The sequence below is a fragment of the Sorex araneus genome, chromosome 1 (assembly GCF_027595985.1).
Source record: "Sorex araneus isolate mSorAra2 chromosome 1, mSorAra2.pri, whole genome shotgun sequence".
Classification (NCBI taxonomy): domain Eukaryota; kingdom Metazoa; phylum Chordata; class Mammalia; order Eulipotyphla; family Soricidae; genus Sorex; species Sorex araneus.
In genome coordinates, this window is record NC_073302.1 from 435,174,846 (window position 1) to 435,194,744 (window position 19,899).

Below are 19,899 nucleotides of genomic sequence, written 5' to 3' on the forward strand. Positions count from 1 at the left end.
GCAAATATGCCCTTATTGATGTTTAGAAATTATCATTGGAACAAAACTCAAATTATTCATATTTTTGGACAACTTAAAAAGCTGTCTTAAGGAGCATTCTATTTGGGAAACACTGGTGTAAATGAAATCTGGAAACAGACTGTCTTGACCTCAAGTTCAAACTTCACTGGTTAAATGACCTTGTACAACTTGGGACTTTAGAGTTCTTGTTTGCAAAATGTGAAAACTTTTAGCAGCTGCTGCAAGACATATTCTGGACCTAAGGGTCTAGAATAATATGTTTTACCCTAAATACCCAAGAATAGTAGTATATAATACCAGGAGGTTGGCTCCATAGCTTGGAAGCTGGCCTCACATGCTGGGGGAAAGTCATCCCAGATAGAGAGGGGAACACCAAGTAATATGTGATTGGAGATCCTGCATGGGAAGGGAGATGCGTGCTGAAAGTAGACTAGAGACTGAACAGGATGACCACTCAATACCCCTATTTGGAACCACAACACCCAAAGGAAAGAGAGATATCAAATTGGAATGCCCTGCTACAGAGGTGGGGTGGGGTGGGGGGCATGGGACTGGGATGGGTGGGAGGGATACTGGGTTCATTTGTGGTGGAGAATGGACACTGATGGAGGGATGGGCTCTTAAACATTGCATGAGGGAAAAACAAGCACGAAAATGTGTGAATCTGTAACTGTACCCTCACTGTGACTCACTAATTAAAAAAATAAATAAATTTAAAAAAAGAAAAAAAATGCTCAATATATATAAAATCACTTGCATGATGCTCGAGAATAGCAGAACTCAACAGTTACAATAAAAAATCTGGAGCTGAAATGCTCAATCCAGAGAAAGTTAGGAGATAGAGATGCAAAAGCTTCTTGGGGAAAAAGAAGGTCCTTTAATCCAGTAACTAATTAGTATGAACATTGTTCTATTGTTCAACCTTTCTTACTGCTAATTATTATATAGCTGCTTTGTGTGTGCACAGCTAATGAGCTTCTGTGAATGGAATTTACCAGGGGAACTAAAGCAGACACACAGTGTAAAGTAAACTCTACACATATTTAGAGTTCTTACTTTTCACATCTGTCCTGGCAATTAGGACTACAAATCCCTTAATAGAGATAGGAGTAAAAGACCTAGATTACTTCTCTTTTAGGTAAGCACACTGTGCCTAAATAGTGATTTCTTTGCCCAGATTGAGGCTAAAGAAAAAGCTGTGAGATGCGTGCTGAGCTAGTTCAGGATAAATTGGTTGGACACATTGTTCATTCATCCATTCATTCGTTCACTCATTCATTCAGTTCCTCTTCTGGACTATGAGATACTATAGTCACTTAGAGAATTATATGGGATGTGGCTCCTACCCCAAGGAGTACAGTGTTGGGAGAGACAAATACACACTAATAGTAGAGGAAGGATTGAATGTCATACTTAGAGAAAGGAATCCTTGAAGAGAAAGTGAGGGATTTCCTATTAGGAAAGGAATTCTGGCAAGTCTGAACACTTTTCTGGACCTTTCACAGAATAGATCTTTTGGTGGGTGCCTCAAAAGCTTTAAACTTTCCCTTGTTTCACGTAAAACTCTAGTCTTGCTAGCTCTTTCTCTAGCTTCAAGACCAAGAACTCTGCATCACTTAAGTCCTGCTGACCTAACATTTGGCTCTGTGCCACTTTAAGTCTATTTAACCATTAGTTGCAATCACATGCAACATTATTTACTTATTTTTGAACCCTTATTTACCCTACTAACCCCTAAAAATAAGAGGGGGAGGGAAGGGGACTCATTTAATATTACTAGCACTTACCATTTAAATCTGATCCATTGTTGGTACCAAGTCAAGATAATAGTGACACTTTAGGGTCAGAGACATAGTGCGGTCAGTAAATGCTTGCCTTGCATGCGAGTGACTTGGGTTTGATCCCCAGCATCCCATATGGTCCCTGAACACTGCCGGGAGTGGTCCTAAGTGCAGAGCCAGGACTAACCCCTGTGCATGGCCTGGTATGGCCCCAAACAAACAAACCAAGGAAGTGAAATTTTAGGGAATTTACTTTGGCCAGCAATTCACTAGTTTATTTCTATCAGAACTTGATACTCTTAGACTGAATAGACACAGAGGAAGTAGCTGTTCTTTGAAGACAGAGCCCTAAGACTGACTGCCGGAGTTAAGTTCTGGTCCTTCTGATTATCTTTACAATCTGATTCCAAATATACAGTCTATTTTCAAATATACAATCTGATTTCAAATATACAATCAGTTCTGGCCCCTCTAATTATCTTTACAATCTGATTCCAAATATACAATCCTGTCAATAATCCTGTTTCCTCACCTGTACAACTGTGGATGATAATAGTAACTCTTTTAAGATATTTTATGAATATGTGATCCAGAACATAGACGCAGTAGACTGAATATAGTCAAAATATACTAAGCTCTCGATAATTAACCACTATAATAACTCTGCTGTAATCACCATAATTCTTTTCCTTATGGGGAAATCATCCTTTGTAAGAAATTTCTTTGGAAGTAAAGAATCTTAAAAAAACTGCACATACTTTGTGAGTCCGGAGAGATAGTATAGTCAAGTGCAACAAACCCCAGTTCAAATCTTGGCACCTCATCTGGCCTCCGAGGCAATGAGCACAGAGCATCACCAGTGGCACCCTCTCCACTAAAAGTAAAATTAGAGCACATTCATTGAGCAATTTTACACATAATTTTTGATTTCATTTTTACAGCCTGCTGTTAAATGTTCATTGTGGACCATCACTTACAAGAACTAAAGCAGTGTTTGTCAGGAGTCCTTTGTTTTGTTAGTACCCCGATCACTGCTGGGAGCCACAAGGACGGTAACTGGTGGTGCCCAGGAGATCAAAGCAGGGCATCCATGCCAGGTGTGTTCTGCAGCTCTTTGAGCCATCTCCCTGACCAGATTCTTAGCACTCTACGATAAAGGGGGCGGAATAAAATCTCCTCGGTTCAAGAACAGTATTGTGGGTGACAAACTGAATACAGAGGCTGAAAGATTTCCACAAACCGAGTGAAAAAGAAATAAAATCCTGAGACCAAACAAAAAGTAGGCTTCTCTCTGATGATTAAGAACAGGATTCTCACAGCTCTGGCTCGTTCTGGTGAAATGTGCACATCGTAGCAACGCCCACCCTGGCGGGGGTCCCAAGGGTAGGCACCCAACCTGAACTAACTTACAGTGGGACTCTGTCCCCTCACCTCACTCAGCACAGCCCCTCTACAGAACGTCTCCATGCACATTCCCAAGAGATGTCAGAACCTAGCAAGTAGAAAGAACTGTTGGAAGTGGATCTTAGAAGAACTAACAAAAGAATCTATTTAGTGGAGAGAGAATTGAGAATACTGGGAATATCACATTTCTTGACCCCCTTTTTCTGTTTAATAATCAGCTGCCAAATGCTGTCTCCTGCACACAGCTGAGTCTTGCACTTAAACAGTTGCTATTCTTTTGATCTTTGAAGATGAATCGCCAAACCTTAGACAGAGCTAGGAGACTGTCCAAAATTAAAATAGAAAAAGAAAAAAGAAAGAAGGGAAAAGAAAAGAAGGAAAGAAAAGAAGCGAAGAGAAGAGAAAAGATCAGCAAGATGGCCAAACATTTAGCTGGGAAGAAATAAGAGGAACTGGGATGTCATGAGCAGAGAAATTGAACAAGGATTTGGTAACAGCTTAGCATGAGCTGGGGCTCTGGACGACAAGACATATTAAGCCTGTTCCCCAGGGCCACCAACAAACATTCATCCTTGGGCACCCACTTTTGCCTGTCAAATTTGAAAATACTCTTCTGCCAAGCAAGCGCGGAGGCAGACCTGAACACATTAGCCCGTCACTAGGCATAAATATGGCCTCTTATATTTGCATCTTATTAAAAAAATGAATCATGTCATTTTAAATTTATTTCATATTGAATCATCATGAGGTATACAGTTACAAAGCTGCTCATGATCCGGTTTCAGTCAGACAATGTTCCAACACCCATCACTCCACAAGTGTATCTTTCGCACCTCCAATGATCCCAGCACCTCTATGGCAGGCACTTTCCTTCTATCTATCTATCTATCTATCTATCTATCTATCTATCTATCTATCTATCTATCTATCTGTCTCTATCTCTCCTTCTCTTTGGGCATTATGGTTTGCAACACAGATACTGAGGAGTTATCAAAACTTAATCACTTTAATATTTCAAAATGTTCCCACGTGATCATTAAACCACATCACTGAGTCCTGCTAAATAATTTCTGCTCCTGGGAGGGCCCTTCACCCAAGCCTGAGGTTGAACAGTGGAACTGCAGTGATAACCACCCATTTCCACAGTCAGGATGGCCTGAAAGATGAGACTCCCCCCACACACACATGGGCCCTGCCCACCAGCTTTGCTTGGCTTGATCTTGTAAGTCTAGTGATCTCAGTGAATTTGTAAAGTTAAAAGCACATTTCCAGACTCCCTTGCTGCAGGATTTTATATGCGACCCTGTTTCCAGCAAGCAGGCTTGTTTAAATTAGATTTGGATGTAGATGTGAATAAGCAGGGGAGGGGAGGAGGCCAAATTTGGGGAGATTAGATATTCTAGCAAGAGAGGAGGTGGAAGTGTCTGGGTCTGGGAAGACAGAATGTTGTCATTTCCAGTCTTTAATGCTTAGCATTCTATACGCTGTGCAGTGGGTAATTTCAGCCGGAGGATTTCTTCTGCATCAGCTGTGTGTGGTATCATTAGACGTTGCAGCGTTATTCTTAGAATGTGGCTGCCAAGACAGCCTCTGGACCCCCCTTGAGATTCTGTAAGCTATTTAATATCCTTGAATAAACTCCTTTTGGTTAACTAGTTAGAGAAGATCTTAATGCATCTTGAAAATCCTGCCCAGTACAGGGTTTTCTGATAGCAAAATCTTAAAGCACCTACCTTTTTTCCTCAGATATAGAAATCTCAAAAGTCTTACACAGTTGATTCACTGTTCCCTAATTTATTTCTGCTGAGTTCTGACAACAATAAACAAATCCCAGCTATAACCTTTCAATCAAGCAATCCTGGTCCCCATTCCCAGGAAAACGACCTTCTCATCTTGATTCTTTCAATTCTTACGTTTGTGTAAATGAAAGTAAGCATAGTTATTCATATAATATTCATAAAAATATCAATATTCTCTCTTCTGGGTATATAAATATAGCAGGAAATGATTAAAAGCTCTCCTCACATTAAGTGGATTCCCACACAAGAGAATCTTTTTTAAGTGCTTCCAAATTTATATTTACTAATATTAAAAACTGGACTAAGGCTAAACATAGATTTTGTTCCATATTGATAAAGACCTAGGAATTTCTATAAATGAAGAGGCAATAATAGTAGATAGGAGTATGATGAATTTTAAGCATTTTTTTTCTTACCAAAGCAAGTGGGATAGTTAGTAATTTGCAAGAGTCAAATAGCAACTCTAAAATATTCAATGCTTCCTCTCCCCAAGCAAATCTCTAAATTGTTAGCATTATTATTAGCAGTGATAATTATTCATAATCAAATCTCAATTATCTTTTTCAGTACTTTAATTTGATGGCAGGCAGTCATGGTCTTATCAACATCCATTTGCTTCATTGCAAGATGTAAAAACTATAGTTTTCTTTACAGTGAAAATTAATCTGCTATTTCTCAAAACAAAGGAGGCTAGAAACCCAGGAAAACCATTCTAGAAAACAAACTAAAACCAAAACAAAACATAAGATAAACAGAGCTTGATCATGCATTTGATGAGAAGGATAATAATAATGAGAAATGGGGCTAGAAGCATGATAGTATGCCATGTAGGGAATTTGCCTTGTATGCGGCCAACCTGGGTCTTTCCCCTGAAACCCTACGTGCTCATTTCCATGGTCTACCAAGCATGCCAGAAGTGATCCCTGAGCACTGAGCCAGGAATAAGCTCTGAGTGCTGTCAGGTATAGCCTCCCAAAACAAAACAAAACAAAAAGAAATGGCAGGGGAGATACTTTTAGTTCTGAACTTAGTGACGGTGTTTTCTGAGAAAATTAATATTCCAAGCCCATATTACCCTATGCTATTTATTTCACAAGGTCTGACAGTTGTGAGATATCCCTTTCCTATAATTTCCAAATTTGGGGGAAAAAAGGAACAGGAAAATGACATCAGAACGGAATAAAACATGGAACTGATTTTGTTAGTAAACAGCAGGATGAATTTGATGAATCACCAATTTTCTCTTGTCTTCATTTCATTTCTTTGTTGCATGATGGTTCCATCTGATGGTAAGCTGAGTTCTTAGCAACTCTTCCATTTAATAATTTTAGACAGAGATATTTATCTAACAAGACCAGAGTTCTGTGAGTTTATGCAAGTCAGAGGTAGCATGGCAGAATTGAAATGATGTCCATATAATTCTGGAAGGTCTTCCCTAGAATTCTGACCTTGAATTAGAATCCTGGTTCTTCCACATATAAGCTGTGAAACCTTGGGCAAATTGCTTAACTTCTCTGGGTTTATGCTTTCTCATAGACAAAGTACAAACAAAGTGCACTGCCTGGTGTTTCTTATGAGATTAAATTAAATGGATGTGTAGTACTTAACAGTGCAAGATTCCAAGTTAGTGAGTTCACTATGTATGTCTTTTCTTATGAGGGTCCTGAGTTAAATTAGGAGAAATTGACAGTGACTTATTTGTTCTAGGATAAATAATCTATAGTTATAGAACTTGGATGAAAGTTTAAATGATCACTGTTCCACAGCCTCTGTTAATCACTGAAGGATTCTGTGATGGAACTTCCTTTATGTTAACATTTTAAGAGTGCTCATTCAGGGGGCTAAAGCAATAGTACAGCGGGTAGGACATTTGCCTTGCATTCGGCCAAACTGTGTTCGTTTCCCAGCATCCCATATGGTCGCCCAAGCACCGCCAGGAATAATTCCTGAGTGCATAAGCCAGGAGTAACCTCTGTGCATCATTGGGTATGACTCAAAAAGAAAAAAAATCATTTATTCATTAAGGGTGGAGATATAGTTCAGGGACTATGGTGCTTGCCAACCTGGTACAAATGTGGCCAACCCTGGTACAAATTCCTGAGTACTGAGTACTGCCAGGAGTGATCCTTGAGTAGAGAGTCACAAGCATGACCTGAATACAGCTGTGTGTGACCCCCAATCCCAAATTTTAAAAGTATGTTGCCAGCGAGATAATACAGGAGGTAAGGTGCTTGTGTAACATACAGCTCACCCAGTTCAAAACTCTAAGTATTTCTGGCTGTGGTCAAGACTCTCAACCCCTATAGAGGAATATTAATTAAATACTGTTCACAGGGCTACCCTACAGAACAAGACTGCTGTCACTTCTCCTGGAACACACTGCAGAAGATGGCTTACAGCCAGCTTTAGGAAATGCCATCTTCCATTTGACTCATCCTGTATGTCAGTACTGGACCTTACAAAGCTAATCTTTCATTTCAAAGACAAACTCATGCAAGTTGGCATGTACTCATATGTGATTTAGGTCAGAAATCAGCAGGGTAAATAAAGAATATAAGTGTGGAGTTTCCCAGACATCGACTGACATTTCCAAGAGATGTAAGCATGAGCAAATACATTAACCAGTGTGCCTCAGTTTCCTTGAAAATAAGTTACTTGCAAATATAGAAAAAACTTCATAAGATAATAAAAAAAAACACTTAGAGCAAGACTGGAAAACAGGAACAATAACAGTACTAAAGAAAACCATTTCATTGTTATTTGCTTTTCTGTTGATAAATTGGCTTTCTTAAGCTTAGAGATTTATAAGAGAAAGCTTTAATCATAATATTAAAATCATGTTAGTCCCACTGACAGAATTTTCTTTCTGAACACAACCCCCTGTATTAGCATCTAGAGAAGATTTTTCTTTTCACAAAGAGAGTGGAGCCAAATGACATTCTTAGAATCCTCCATTGTTGAGAGGGGAGAAATTGAATGGTTTTAATAAAGACATGCTATGTGCTTAAAAAAGGGAAGGTTGCAATTTAATGACCTATAAAAGACATGGCTGGCTGCATTATAGAATTGTAAAAATAATTTAAATTAATTAAAATTCCATTTCAATTAATTGTGTGTCTGGGTTTATACTGATGACTGATCTAATGCCGATCCGAAATGTAACTTTAATAAAAGTAGTTTTTAAAAAATTGTAGACTCTCTACTTGAAATAGTTTTGCCACTGTTTTCCAAGCCTGCATCACAGTTCTAAATTTTATTGCATAGTACTACATGGGAAATGTAAAAAGGAGAAGCTAGCAAAAGAAAAGAGAGTCCTCACTAAATGCACTCACGACAAACCCCACTGGGTCTTCCCAATGGGTACCTCCTCTGTGACCTATTTTTTCTAAACATTTCAATATTTCCCATCTTTATCCAGTCCTTCCATCATCCCCCACCCATCGACCCTACCAGACTTTCTCCCTAATCACTAAGTCACATCTTCAGAGGCCCTCAGGAGAGAACAAGGAGAGTGAATGTGCATGTGTGTGTGCATGAATTTTTGTGTTCTATGTTTGTGTACATATAAAGATGCACCTGTATGATCTATCTGCTCAAATAATTTCATACTAGAGTAGCAATTTTCCACTTTGGCATAAGGAAGCCTTGGTTTCATATACATATGTGTATATATGTGTGTGTGTATATATATATATATATATATATATATATACACACACACACATACATATTTTAACTTTAAAAAACTACCAGTGCTGGCGGCTCGGGGCTTCTCCTGAAGCCCCTGCCTGGCACCTTTCCGCCGCCGCCGTCGGATCCTGACCAATCTCCATCCTGCAGGAAGAGGAATAAATAACTACAAGGTTCCAACTCTGCACTTCCGTGACAATATGAAGAAACAGCGAAAATCCCCTCCACCAAGAGAGGGAGAAGAAAAGATACTAGAAACCTCAAAACAGTCTCCCAACATCTACGACCTCTCAGATAAACAATTCAGAGAGGAAATATGGAGGAGATTCGACCTACTCCAAGCAACTATGGAACAGACATCCAATAAATTAAGGGAGGAGATGAATCAAGCGCTCGAACGGTCTACCAAGAAAATACAGGAAGAAATCAGAGCAGAAATGAGAGCAGAAATTTCAAACCTTCGAACCGAAGTCTCACAAATACAGCAATCGGTAGATGAAATAAAAATCTCACTAGATGCCCTCAACAGCAGAATGACTACAGCCGAAGACAGAATCAGCGAGCTTGAGGATGAGCTGCAGAAAGCTTACAGACAGCAACAAATCATGGCCAAAGACCTCAAAATGGCTATAGAGCGAATCAGAGCCCTGGGGGATGACTTCAAGAGGAACAACATAAGAATCATTGGAGTACCAGAACCACAGGGAAGTAACCCCAATGAAAAAAACATAGTCAAAGACATCATCGCTAAGAAATTCCCAGAGCTGGAGAAGGCAGGCGTCCAGATACAAGAAGTCCGAAGAGTGCCAGCAAAAAGAGACCCAAATAAAAAGACTCCAAGGCATCTCATAGTCAGAATGGCGGATGCTCTAGATAGAGACACAATTCTACAAGTAGCAAGGTCAAAGAGGGAAATCACATACAAAGGAGCACCCCTCAGATTTACGGCCGATCTGTCAGAAGAAACCCTCCGAGCCCGAAGACAATGGTGGGACATAGTGAAAAAACTCAACGAAATGAATGCCTCACCAAGAATACTTTATCCAGCTAAACTCTCACTCAAACTCGAAGGAACCATACACTATTTCTCGGATAAACAACAGCTCAGGAACTTCATAGACTCAAAACCAATCTTGAAAGAAGGTCTAAAGGGGCTACTGTAAGACAAGGAGGAGCCCCATAAGAACAACAAATCCCACAGAAAGATGACACAAAACCACATCACAATAATCTCTCTCAATGTCAATGGCCTAAATGCACCTATCAAGAGACACAGAGTGGCTAAATGGATCCGGAAATTAAACCCAACATTCTGTTGCCTGCAAGAAACACACCTGAACAAACAGAGTAAACATAGACTCAAAGTCAAAGGATGGAAAACAATCCTCCAAGCAAACAACCCCCTTAAAAAAGCTGGAGTGGCCATCCTGGTATCCGACAACATAGATTTCAGGATGAAAAAGATCAAAAGGGACAGCGAAGGTCATTTTCTGTTTATCAAGGGATATGTACAACAGGAAGAAATCACACTCTTAAACGTATATGCTCCTAACGAACGACCGGCTAAATATTTAAAACGACTCCTAACAGACTTCAAAGAGGACATCACTAACAGCACAATTGTAGTCGGAGACTTCAATATGGCCTTATCGCCTCTAGATAGATCCACAAGAACAAAACTCAACAAGGAAACACTGACTCTGAATGAAGAAATCGAAGAGAGAGGCCTAATAGACCTATACAGGGCCTTACACCCCAAAAAGAAAGAATACACATTCTTTTCCAGTGCACATGGAACATTTTCAAAAATAGACCATGTACTGGGCCCCAGAACATACCTCAATAGAATCGGAAAAATAGAAATTGTATCAACCATCTTTTCAGACCACGATGCGCTGAAGATAGAAGCTAACCACCCACAAATACGGAAAATCAAATCAAACACCTGGAAATTAAACAATTCCATGTTGAACAATGAGTGGGTCAAGAAGGAAATCAAGGAAGAAATCAAAAGATACTTAGAAACAAATGAGAATGAAGACACGAGCTACCAAAACCTATGGGACGCAGCTAAAGCCGTGTTAAGGGGAAAATTTATAGCTCTCCAAGCATTCCTCAGGAAGGAAGAAAGGACCCACATAGATAGCTTGACTTCACGACTCAAGACCCTAGAAAAGGACCAGAGAAAGGACCCCAAACCAGACCGAAGGAAAGAAATAATAAAAATTAGAGCAGAAATTAATGACATCGAAACCAAAAAAACAATCCGAAAGATCAATGAAACAAAGAGTTGGTTCTTTGAGAAAATAAATAAGATTGATAAACCGCTAGCAAGTCACACAAAGAAAGAAAGAGAGAAAACTCTAATAAATCGAATCAGAAATGAAAAGGGGGACATCATAACAGAAACCAGTGAGATTCAAAAGATCATTAGAGACTACTTTGAAAGTCTTTATGCCACAAAAAAGGAGAACCTAAAAGAAATGGATGGATTCCTTGATTCCTACAATCTCCCAACACTGAAGAAAGAAGACCTGGAATACCTGAATAGACCCATCAATGTTAAGGAAATTGAAACGGTAATCAAAAACCTCCCCAAAAACAAAAGCCCAGGCCCAGATGGTTTCACTGGCGAATTCTTCCAAACATTTAAAGAAGACCTATTGCCTGTTTTCCTCAAACTTTTCCAGGAAATTGAAAAAACAGGAACTCTCCCAAACAGTTTCTATGAAGCACATATCTCCCTAATACCAAAAGCAAACAAAGACACCACTAAGAAAGAAAATTACAGACCAATTTCCCTGATGAACACCGATGCGAAGATCCTCAACAAAATACTAGCAAATAGGATCCAACAACTCATCAAAAAGATCATACATCACGACCAAGTGGGATTCATCCCAGGGATGCAAGGATGGTTTAACATTCGGAAATCAATCAACATAATCCAGCATATCAACAAAAGTAAAGATAAAAACCATATGATCATATCAATAGATGCAGAGAAAGCATTTGACAAGATCCAACATCCTTTCATGATGAAAACCCTCGCCAAAATGGGGTTTGGAGGAACTTTCCTCAAGATAGTCGAAGCCATCTATCACAAGCCTACGGCAAGCATTATCCTCAACGGGGAAAAACTAAGGGCCTTTCCTCTGAGATCGGGCACAAGACAAGGATGCCCACTCTCACCTCTCCTCTTCAATATAGTACTGGAAGTACTTGCGATAGCTATTAGACAAGAAAAAGAGATTAAGGGCATCCAGATAGGAAGGGAAGAAATCAAACTCTCACTATTTGCAGACGACATGATACTATATCTAGAGAAGCCTAAAACCTCTACTAAGAAACTCTTAGAAACAATAGACTTATACAGTAAAGTTGCAGGCTACAAAATCAATACCCAAAAATCCATGGCCTTCATATATGCAAACAATGAGGCAGAGGAAAGGGACATGAAAAAAGCAATCCCATTCACAATCGTGCCCCAGAAAATCAGGTACCTCGGAATCAGCTTAACCAAGGAAGTAAAAGACCTTTACAAAGAAAACTACATAACGCTACTCCATGAAATTAAAGAGGACATGAGGAAATGGAAACATATACCCTGCTCGTGGATAGGGAGAATCAATGTTGTCAAAATGGCAATACTCCCTAAAGCGTTATACAGATTCAATGCGATCCCTATAAATATACCCATGACATTCTTCAAAGAAATGGATCAAGCAATCCTAAAATTCATATGGAATAACAAACGTCCAAGGATAGCTAAAACAATTCTTGGGAAAAAGATGATGGGAGGCATCACCATCCCCAACCTCAAACTTTACTACAAAGCAGTAACAATTAAAACAGCATGGTACTGGAACAAAGGCAGAGCCGTAGACCAATGGAACAGGGTGGAATATCCCTACACACAACCCCAAATGTATGACCATCTAATCTTTGATAAGGGAGCAAGAGATGTGAAGTGGAGCAAGGAAAGCCTCTTTAACAAATGGTGCTGGCACAACTGGACAACCACATGCAAAAAAATGGGTTTAGACCTTGACCTGACACCATGCACAAAAGTCAGATCAAAATGGATTAAAGACCTCAACATTAGACCACAAACCATAAGGTACATTGAAGACAAGGTTGGCGAAACCCTCCACGATATTGAAGATAAAGGTATCTTCAAAGGTGACACGGAACTAAGCAATCTAGTAAAAACAGAGATCAACAAATGGGACTACATTAAACTAAAAAGCTTCTGCACCGCAAGAGATACAGTGACCAGAATACAAAGACTATCCACAGAATGGGAAAGGATATTTACACAATACCCATCAGATAAGGGGTTGATATCAATGGTATATAAAGCACTGGTTGAACTCTACAAGAAGAAAACATCCAACCCCATCAAAAAATGGGGCGAAGAAATGAACAGAAACTTTACCAAGGAAGAAATACGAATGGCCAAAAGGCACATGAAAAAGTGCTCTGCATCACTAATCATCAGAGAGATGCAGATCAAAACAACTTTGAGATACCACCTCACACCACAGAGACTAGCACACATCCAAAAGAACAAAAGCAACCGCTGTTGGAGAGGATGTGGGGAGAAAGGGACCCTTCTTCACTGCTGGTGGGAATGCCGACTGGTTCAGCCCTTCTGGAAAACAATTTGGACGACTCTCAAAAAATTAGATATTGAATTCCCATTTGACCCAGCAATACCACTGCTGGGAATATATCCCAGAGAGGCAAAAAAGTACAATCGAAACAACATCTGCACATGTATGTTCATCGCAGCACTGTTTACAATAGCCAGAATCTGGAAAAAACCCGAATGCCCCAGAACGGATGACTGGTTGAGGAAACTTTGGTACATCTATACAATGGAATACTATGCAGCTGTTAGAAAAAAGGAGGTCAAGAATTTTGTAGTTAAGTGGATGGGCATGAAAAGTTTCATGCTGAGTGAAATGAGTCAGAAAGAGAGAGACAGACATAGAAAGATTGCACTCATCTATGGTATTTAGAATAACAGAGTGGGAGACTAACACCCAAGAACTGTAGAAATAAGTACCAGGAGGTTGACTCCATGGCTTCGAGGCTGCCCTCACGTTCCGGGGAAAGGTCAACACAGAGAATCGATCACCAACTACATTGTAGTCGAAGGCCATGTGGGGGAAGGGAGTTGCGGGCTGAATGAGGGCTAGAGACTGAGCACAGCGGCCACTCAACACCTTTATTGCAAACCACAACAGCTAATTAGAGAGAGAAAACAGAAGGGAATGCCTTGCCACGGTGGCAGGGTGGGGTGGGGGGGAGATGGGATTGGGGAGGGTGGGAGGGACACTGGGTTTACAGGTGGTGGAGAGTGGGCACTGGTGAAGGGATGGGTTCCCAAACTTTGTATGAGGGAAGTATAAGCACAAAAGTGTATAAATCTGTAACTGTACCCTCACGGTGATTCTCTAATTAAAAATAAATAAATTTAAAATTTAAAAAAAAAAAAAAAAAAAAAAAAATAAAAAAAAAAAAAATAAAAAACTACCAGTGCTGACTTAGGTGGTTTTGTCTGGGTAGCAGGGTTTTCATGCTTCCATAAAAGTTCCATTGTGTCGCTCAACTGAAGAATTGCTATCCTAGAATGCAGGAGTCACTGAATTTCTTTTCCACTATCTATGATGGATGTTTTGGTTCTCTGGCTAGATTAACAATAAATTGATTTGAAAACTATAACCCTGAGCTCTTCTGGTTTGGGAAATGTTTCACTGCCTCGATGTGGCCATTCATTCTCGTTAGATCTGTACAGTTGTCTCTGGACAAGGGCCTATTATAGATTTAGCGCACACACAGTACACCGACCTTAGTCCCACACCCTTCCAAACGCCAGCAGCAGAGGGGGCTGGAGCAGTAGTAGAGTGAGTGTGTGTGTTGGGGTGGGTGGCAGGTGGGTGAGGGGGTGGGGGAAGGGGTGGTTACCCTACATCTGGCCATGGAGATTGGATCCCTGGCAGCCCTGAGTGCATCAGGATGATCCCTGAATGCATAGCCAGGAATAAGCCCCAGAACCCCTGTCTGTGGCCTCAAATCAAAACCAAAAAAACAAAACAAAAACCATAATAAATACCATCAGCTGAGATTTCTAAGAACTGGAAAATCCAGGCAGAGCTTGAGACTGGTCACCTGCAGTTACAGCCCGCACATGGCCCTTCTGAAGCCGGCTATGGACAACCCTATTGGGAGCTTTTAACCCGTAAAACGAGATCAGTCATCTCCAATTTCTGAGACGGCTGAGTAATTGTTCTTATTTTCATTATCTCTGGGTTTTGTGTTCATTTGCCCCCCTCAGCTTCTCTTTGTAATTAATCTAACTAGTATGCATCTCTCAGCTCCATTGGGAGTGCAAAAATGAGCAGGAGACCGGAGGTATTTTTGTTTTAGAGTATCAGGGTTTGGGTGCTTTAAACAACAGAAGACTATACTCTAGGTGTGTTGGGTGGGGAACGAAGGGTTCAGTTTGAGGAAACAGGTAAAATGGGCAGAAAAACAGGGAGTTGGTGGGCAGAAGGATGGCACCAGCCAAAGTGGGTGCCAGTGAGGCAAGGGTCCTGCCTCTGCTCTACCTCTGTCCTCCCTGGTCTGAGGAAACAGACCTCAGAGGAAAGCCCATACATGGCACAAATGTTTGTCTCGGTAAGGCTGTGTAAGCGGCAGCTGCGCTAGGGCAGAGTAGTTCTGCTCTTGGTTGAAGGCTGCTGCTCCCATTTTGTTTTCTGGTTCAAAGCAATAAAGAACACCCGCCGAGGCCGGAGTGCTAGTACAGCGGAAAGGGCGTTTGCCTTGCACGTGGCTGACCCGGGTTCGATCCCCAACATCCCATATGGTCCCCGGAGTACCACCAGGGGTAACTACTGAGAGCAGAGACAGGAGTGAAGTGGCTGGGTGTGACCCAGAACAAACAAACAAAACGAGAACGTGAGGGACAGTCAGGGCTCTCGGTCCATGTGGCTGACCCCACACTTTGCTTCTCACCCTGCTTCATTTCTGAATTCTCTGCTTCGACTTTGCTTCAACAGTGTCTCAGGGCTGATCCCTGGCTAGTTCTTTTTTTTTTTTTTTTTTTTTTTTTTTGCTTTTCAGGTCACACCCAGTGATGCACAGTGGTTACTCCTGGCTCTGCACTCAGGAATTACTCCTGGCAGTGCTCAGGGGACCATATGGGATGCTGGGAATCAAACTCGTGTTGGCCGCATGCAAGGTAAATGCCCAACCCGCTGTGCTATTGCTCCAGCCCCGCCCCCCCCCCCCCCCCCGCTAGTTCTTGAAGCTTGTCCAAATTAACAGATTAACAAGGTTGGCTTTTTTTTTTTTTAATCTGGGGCTTCACTCCTGATCTTGCAGATAAATGTCATCTTCCTCTCTCCTAACATCATCTCATCATCTTCCACCTCTATCTGTGTCATAACTTCATTTAAAAAGTTGTTTTACTTAAAAAAAATAATTGGGGTTTTGTTTTGTTTTGTTTTGTTTTTGGACCATACCTAGCAGTTTTTAGGGTTTATTTCCGGTTCTGCTCAGGGATCACTCCTGGCAGGGGCAAGGAGTGTACCATTGTACTATCTCTCTGGCCCTTAATCTCATTCTTCATAAGGACAGTTGTTATATTGGATTAAAATCCACACGTATGGCATCATTGAACTGTACTCATCTCTATAGAAATGTCCTCTCTCCATATACAGTCAGATAACAAGATATTGGCAGTTAGGAATTCAATTCATTTAATTAGAGGGGATGTAATTCCGTTTATAATTCCCCATGAAATATACAACTTAAATAGCTGTGTTCTTTCTTCTGCTGGGATTCTATTTATATGAAACCACCACCAACATGATATTTCTGCTTTGATATAGTTTTCTCAGCGTATAAGCAGAATCTGACTTTCTGGAAATAAACAGGAAGACAGCACTACATAATATTTTTAAGGTCCATGATCAAAGCAGTTGGTAAGCTAAACTAATGAAAAAAAAATCTGATATGTCCTGAAAAAAATGTAATAAACAAAGAAATTATAACATGTGGTGGAATTTAAAGAGTAAAAATGAATTGTTTGAGATGACTGAAATGAAAACTGAATGTGTCAGAAACTTTAAGAGACTTGGTTTAAAATGGTCTGCCTCGGAATCTTCAAAAATTCCTATTTACCCGGATGTGCTCCATTTTAAAGTTTAGACCATATGAACGAAATACAAGAACTGTTTCAACAGATCAATTTTGCTAAGTGATTTATTTGTGCAAGTAGGTGGGAGCAGTGCCGCATGCAGAACTTGAATTTGAGCTTGTGCAATGCTCATTTGATGATACTCTTATGGAGGTTTGTTGAAGTCATTCACCTAATATTCCCTACAGGAAAACTCAAGTTTTCACACATATAGATACCACCAGGGTAGAACAGACCCGGATGCATAGTGTAAGTCTGGTGTGAGGACCACAACCTACCTTGGGGTTTGGGCTTAGTCATCTTGCCACACGGCTTGGAGATGGTAACTGTCTTCTGGCAGTCGGCATTGTGGAGGGCTCGCTTCAGATTCCCAGTTCTGGTCTTCAAGGCGGTATTGAGATCACATTCTCCCCAGGCCTGGAACTGGTATTTGCACTCCGCTGAAGGGAGGGTAGGACAAAACAGATACCTTTAAAACCCTCTGAGAACTTTGTACTCTTGGAACCCCATCATTTTTAATTAGTGAATCACCGTGAGACAAAGTTACAGACTTACAGGTTTTCATGCTTACGTTTCAGTCATACAATGATCAAGTACCCATCCCTTCACCAGTGCCCATTTTCCATCACCAATGGTCCCAGCATCCCTCCACCACCCACCCTGTCCCCTTCACCCCACCCAGCCTCGGTGGCAGGGCATTCCCATTTGCTCGATCTGTCTTTTTGGGTGTTGTGGTTTGCTACAGAGGTATTAAGTAGGCATCATGTTCAGTCTATAGTCTATTTTCAGCCCGTATCTCCCATCCCTAGTGGGCCCACCTAACACCCTTTGCTTGGTGATCCCTTCTCTATCAGAGCTGCTTCTTCACCTAGCATGTGAGGTCAGTTTCCAAGCTGTGGAGGACTCCTCTTGGGAACCCCATCATTAATAATATTGTATGTCACAGTGATTAAAATCTAATGATAAATAAATTAAATTGTAAAAAAACAAGAGTTTTCTTGTTTAGATAATGCTATAAATTAGCAAATGTCAATGTATGAAATGAAGTAAGAGCTCAAAGAGGGATGATTAGATAAAGCTTCAAGCTATGCTTATCTATGAGACATATAAATATATATAAATATATATCAGTGCTCCCTATTTTTTGAGGCAGGATGTGGGAAAGATGGGGCCACGTTTAAAAATTATCAGAGATTACTTGTGTCTCTGAACCCAGGAATTACTCCTGGCAGTACTCCGGGGACCATATAGGATGCTGGGGATCAAAGCTGAGTCAGCCACGTGCAAGGCAAGTGTCTTATCTGCTGTACTATCACTCTGGCCCTGATTCCTCTTTTTCATGACTGAGTAGTGTCCCATTGTGTGTGTATATATACATATAGAGTGATTTTATGTAGTGGGAAACTCGTGTATATATGTGTATATAAGCATAACATAACACACACACAAGAACCACTAAATTTTTAAACAACATAGAGGGATTTTGAAGGGTTGTTGCAGACTGAAATAAATCAAATGAAGAAAGATTAAAAGGTAAATGCTATGTGATTTTACTCATGGGGAATATAAAGATATAAAATAAATCTGAGGATGTGTTTCCAAGGTAGAGCATATATTTGGCAAACATGAGACCCTGGATCATGCCCTAGTGTGACAGGAAAGAGAGAAAAGAAATAAGTAAACAAAACAAGCTCTTAGACTCTGACAAGGAATGGTGGACTGTGGTTACCGGAGGGGACAGGCGTAGGTGTGAGGCAGGAAGAGGGGACCAAATGGTTGGTGGATGGTGGCTGAACATTTGGTGGCAGGGCTTAGTGTAATCTACAGCTGCCAAAGTGAGAAACTCTACACTTAAAACCTACATAGTGTGAGGTATCAGTAAAAATAAACAAATTGAACTACTATTGTGAACATTTGAAGCATCATATCCCAAGGCTAAGAAAAAGAAAAAGTCTACAATGTAGAGAAAAATAAAAACAGGCTGTCTGTGGGTTTTTTTTTCAAGCAGTAGGTTTAAATTTGGAAACATTGAAAGCTATCTTCTCATTAATATAAGGTCAGAAGCCAGAGAGAGTACAACAGGTAGAATACTTGCCTTGCATGTTGCTGACCTTGATTTTATTATGGACAACCTATATAGCCCCCAGTCTGCCAAGAATGATACTTGAGCACAAAGTCAGGAGTATGTCATGAAAATCACCTGCACAAGGAGGAGGAGGAAGAGAAAGAGAAGAAGATAAAGGAAGAGGAGGAGGAGGAGGTAGAAGAGGAGGAGGAGGAGGAGGAGGAGGAGGAGGAAGGAGGAGGAGGAGGAGGAAGGAAGAGGAGGAGGAGGAGAAGAAGAAGAAGAAGAAGAAGAAGAAGAAGAAGAAGAAGAAGAAGAAGAAGAAGAAGAAGAAGAAGAAGAAGAAGAAGAAGAAGAAGAGGAGGAGGAGGAGGAGGAGGAGGAGGAGGAGGAGGAGAAGGAAGAGGAAGAGGAGGAGGAGGAGGTCAGCTAGTAGAGCTTGGCAGCTGTCAGAGAAAGAAGTGTGCAAAATATTCTCTGCTTTTTCTAGGGATTCAAGTAGATTTATGAGCCAGTGTGGAAAGTGGGGAGGAAGTGAGAGAGAGAGAGAGAGAGAGAGAGAAAGCCTGAATGTACCAAAATGAGACCTGGAGAAGGGGACTAAACTAAAATTCAGGATAAAAGTAAGAGGATCTTAGAGAATCTCCAAGAAAGCAAGGAGAGAGGAGACAGATGGAAGGGCGGGAGGGCACTGGAGAGAGGGCAGAGGGCAGAATCGTGTCATCGATAAGGCAGCACTTCTCTACCAGCAAGTATTTTCACCTCTGGGAACGCAAAACATCACCTGGAGGCATAGTAGGTAACAGTGGGCAAAGCTACCACAAATAGGGCAGAAGATCCAAGTGCCCTAAAATGCACAGGACAGTTCTTACAATAAAAACTACCTGGCCCCAAACGTAAGTAGTGCTGAAACTGAGAAACCCTGCT

The 19,899-nt window shown here is 40.8% G+C and overlaps 1 protein-coding gene across 2 annotated transcripts in view; it reads right to left on the bottom strand.

Moving 5' to 3' along the window:
• The window catches only part of PTN (pleiotrophin), a 110,508-nt gene that overhangs the window by 12,117 nt on the left and 78,492 nt on the right, over positions 1-19,899 (bottom strand). For both annotated transcript variants that reach the window (XM_055138057.1, XM_055138047.1), the window contains exon 4: positions 17,186-17,347. In XM_055138057.1, coding sequence (XP_054994032.1) covers positions 17,186-17,347 — 162 coding nt within the window. The remainder of the gene's footprint in view (positions 1-17,185; positions 17,348-19,899) is intronic.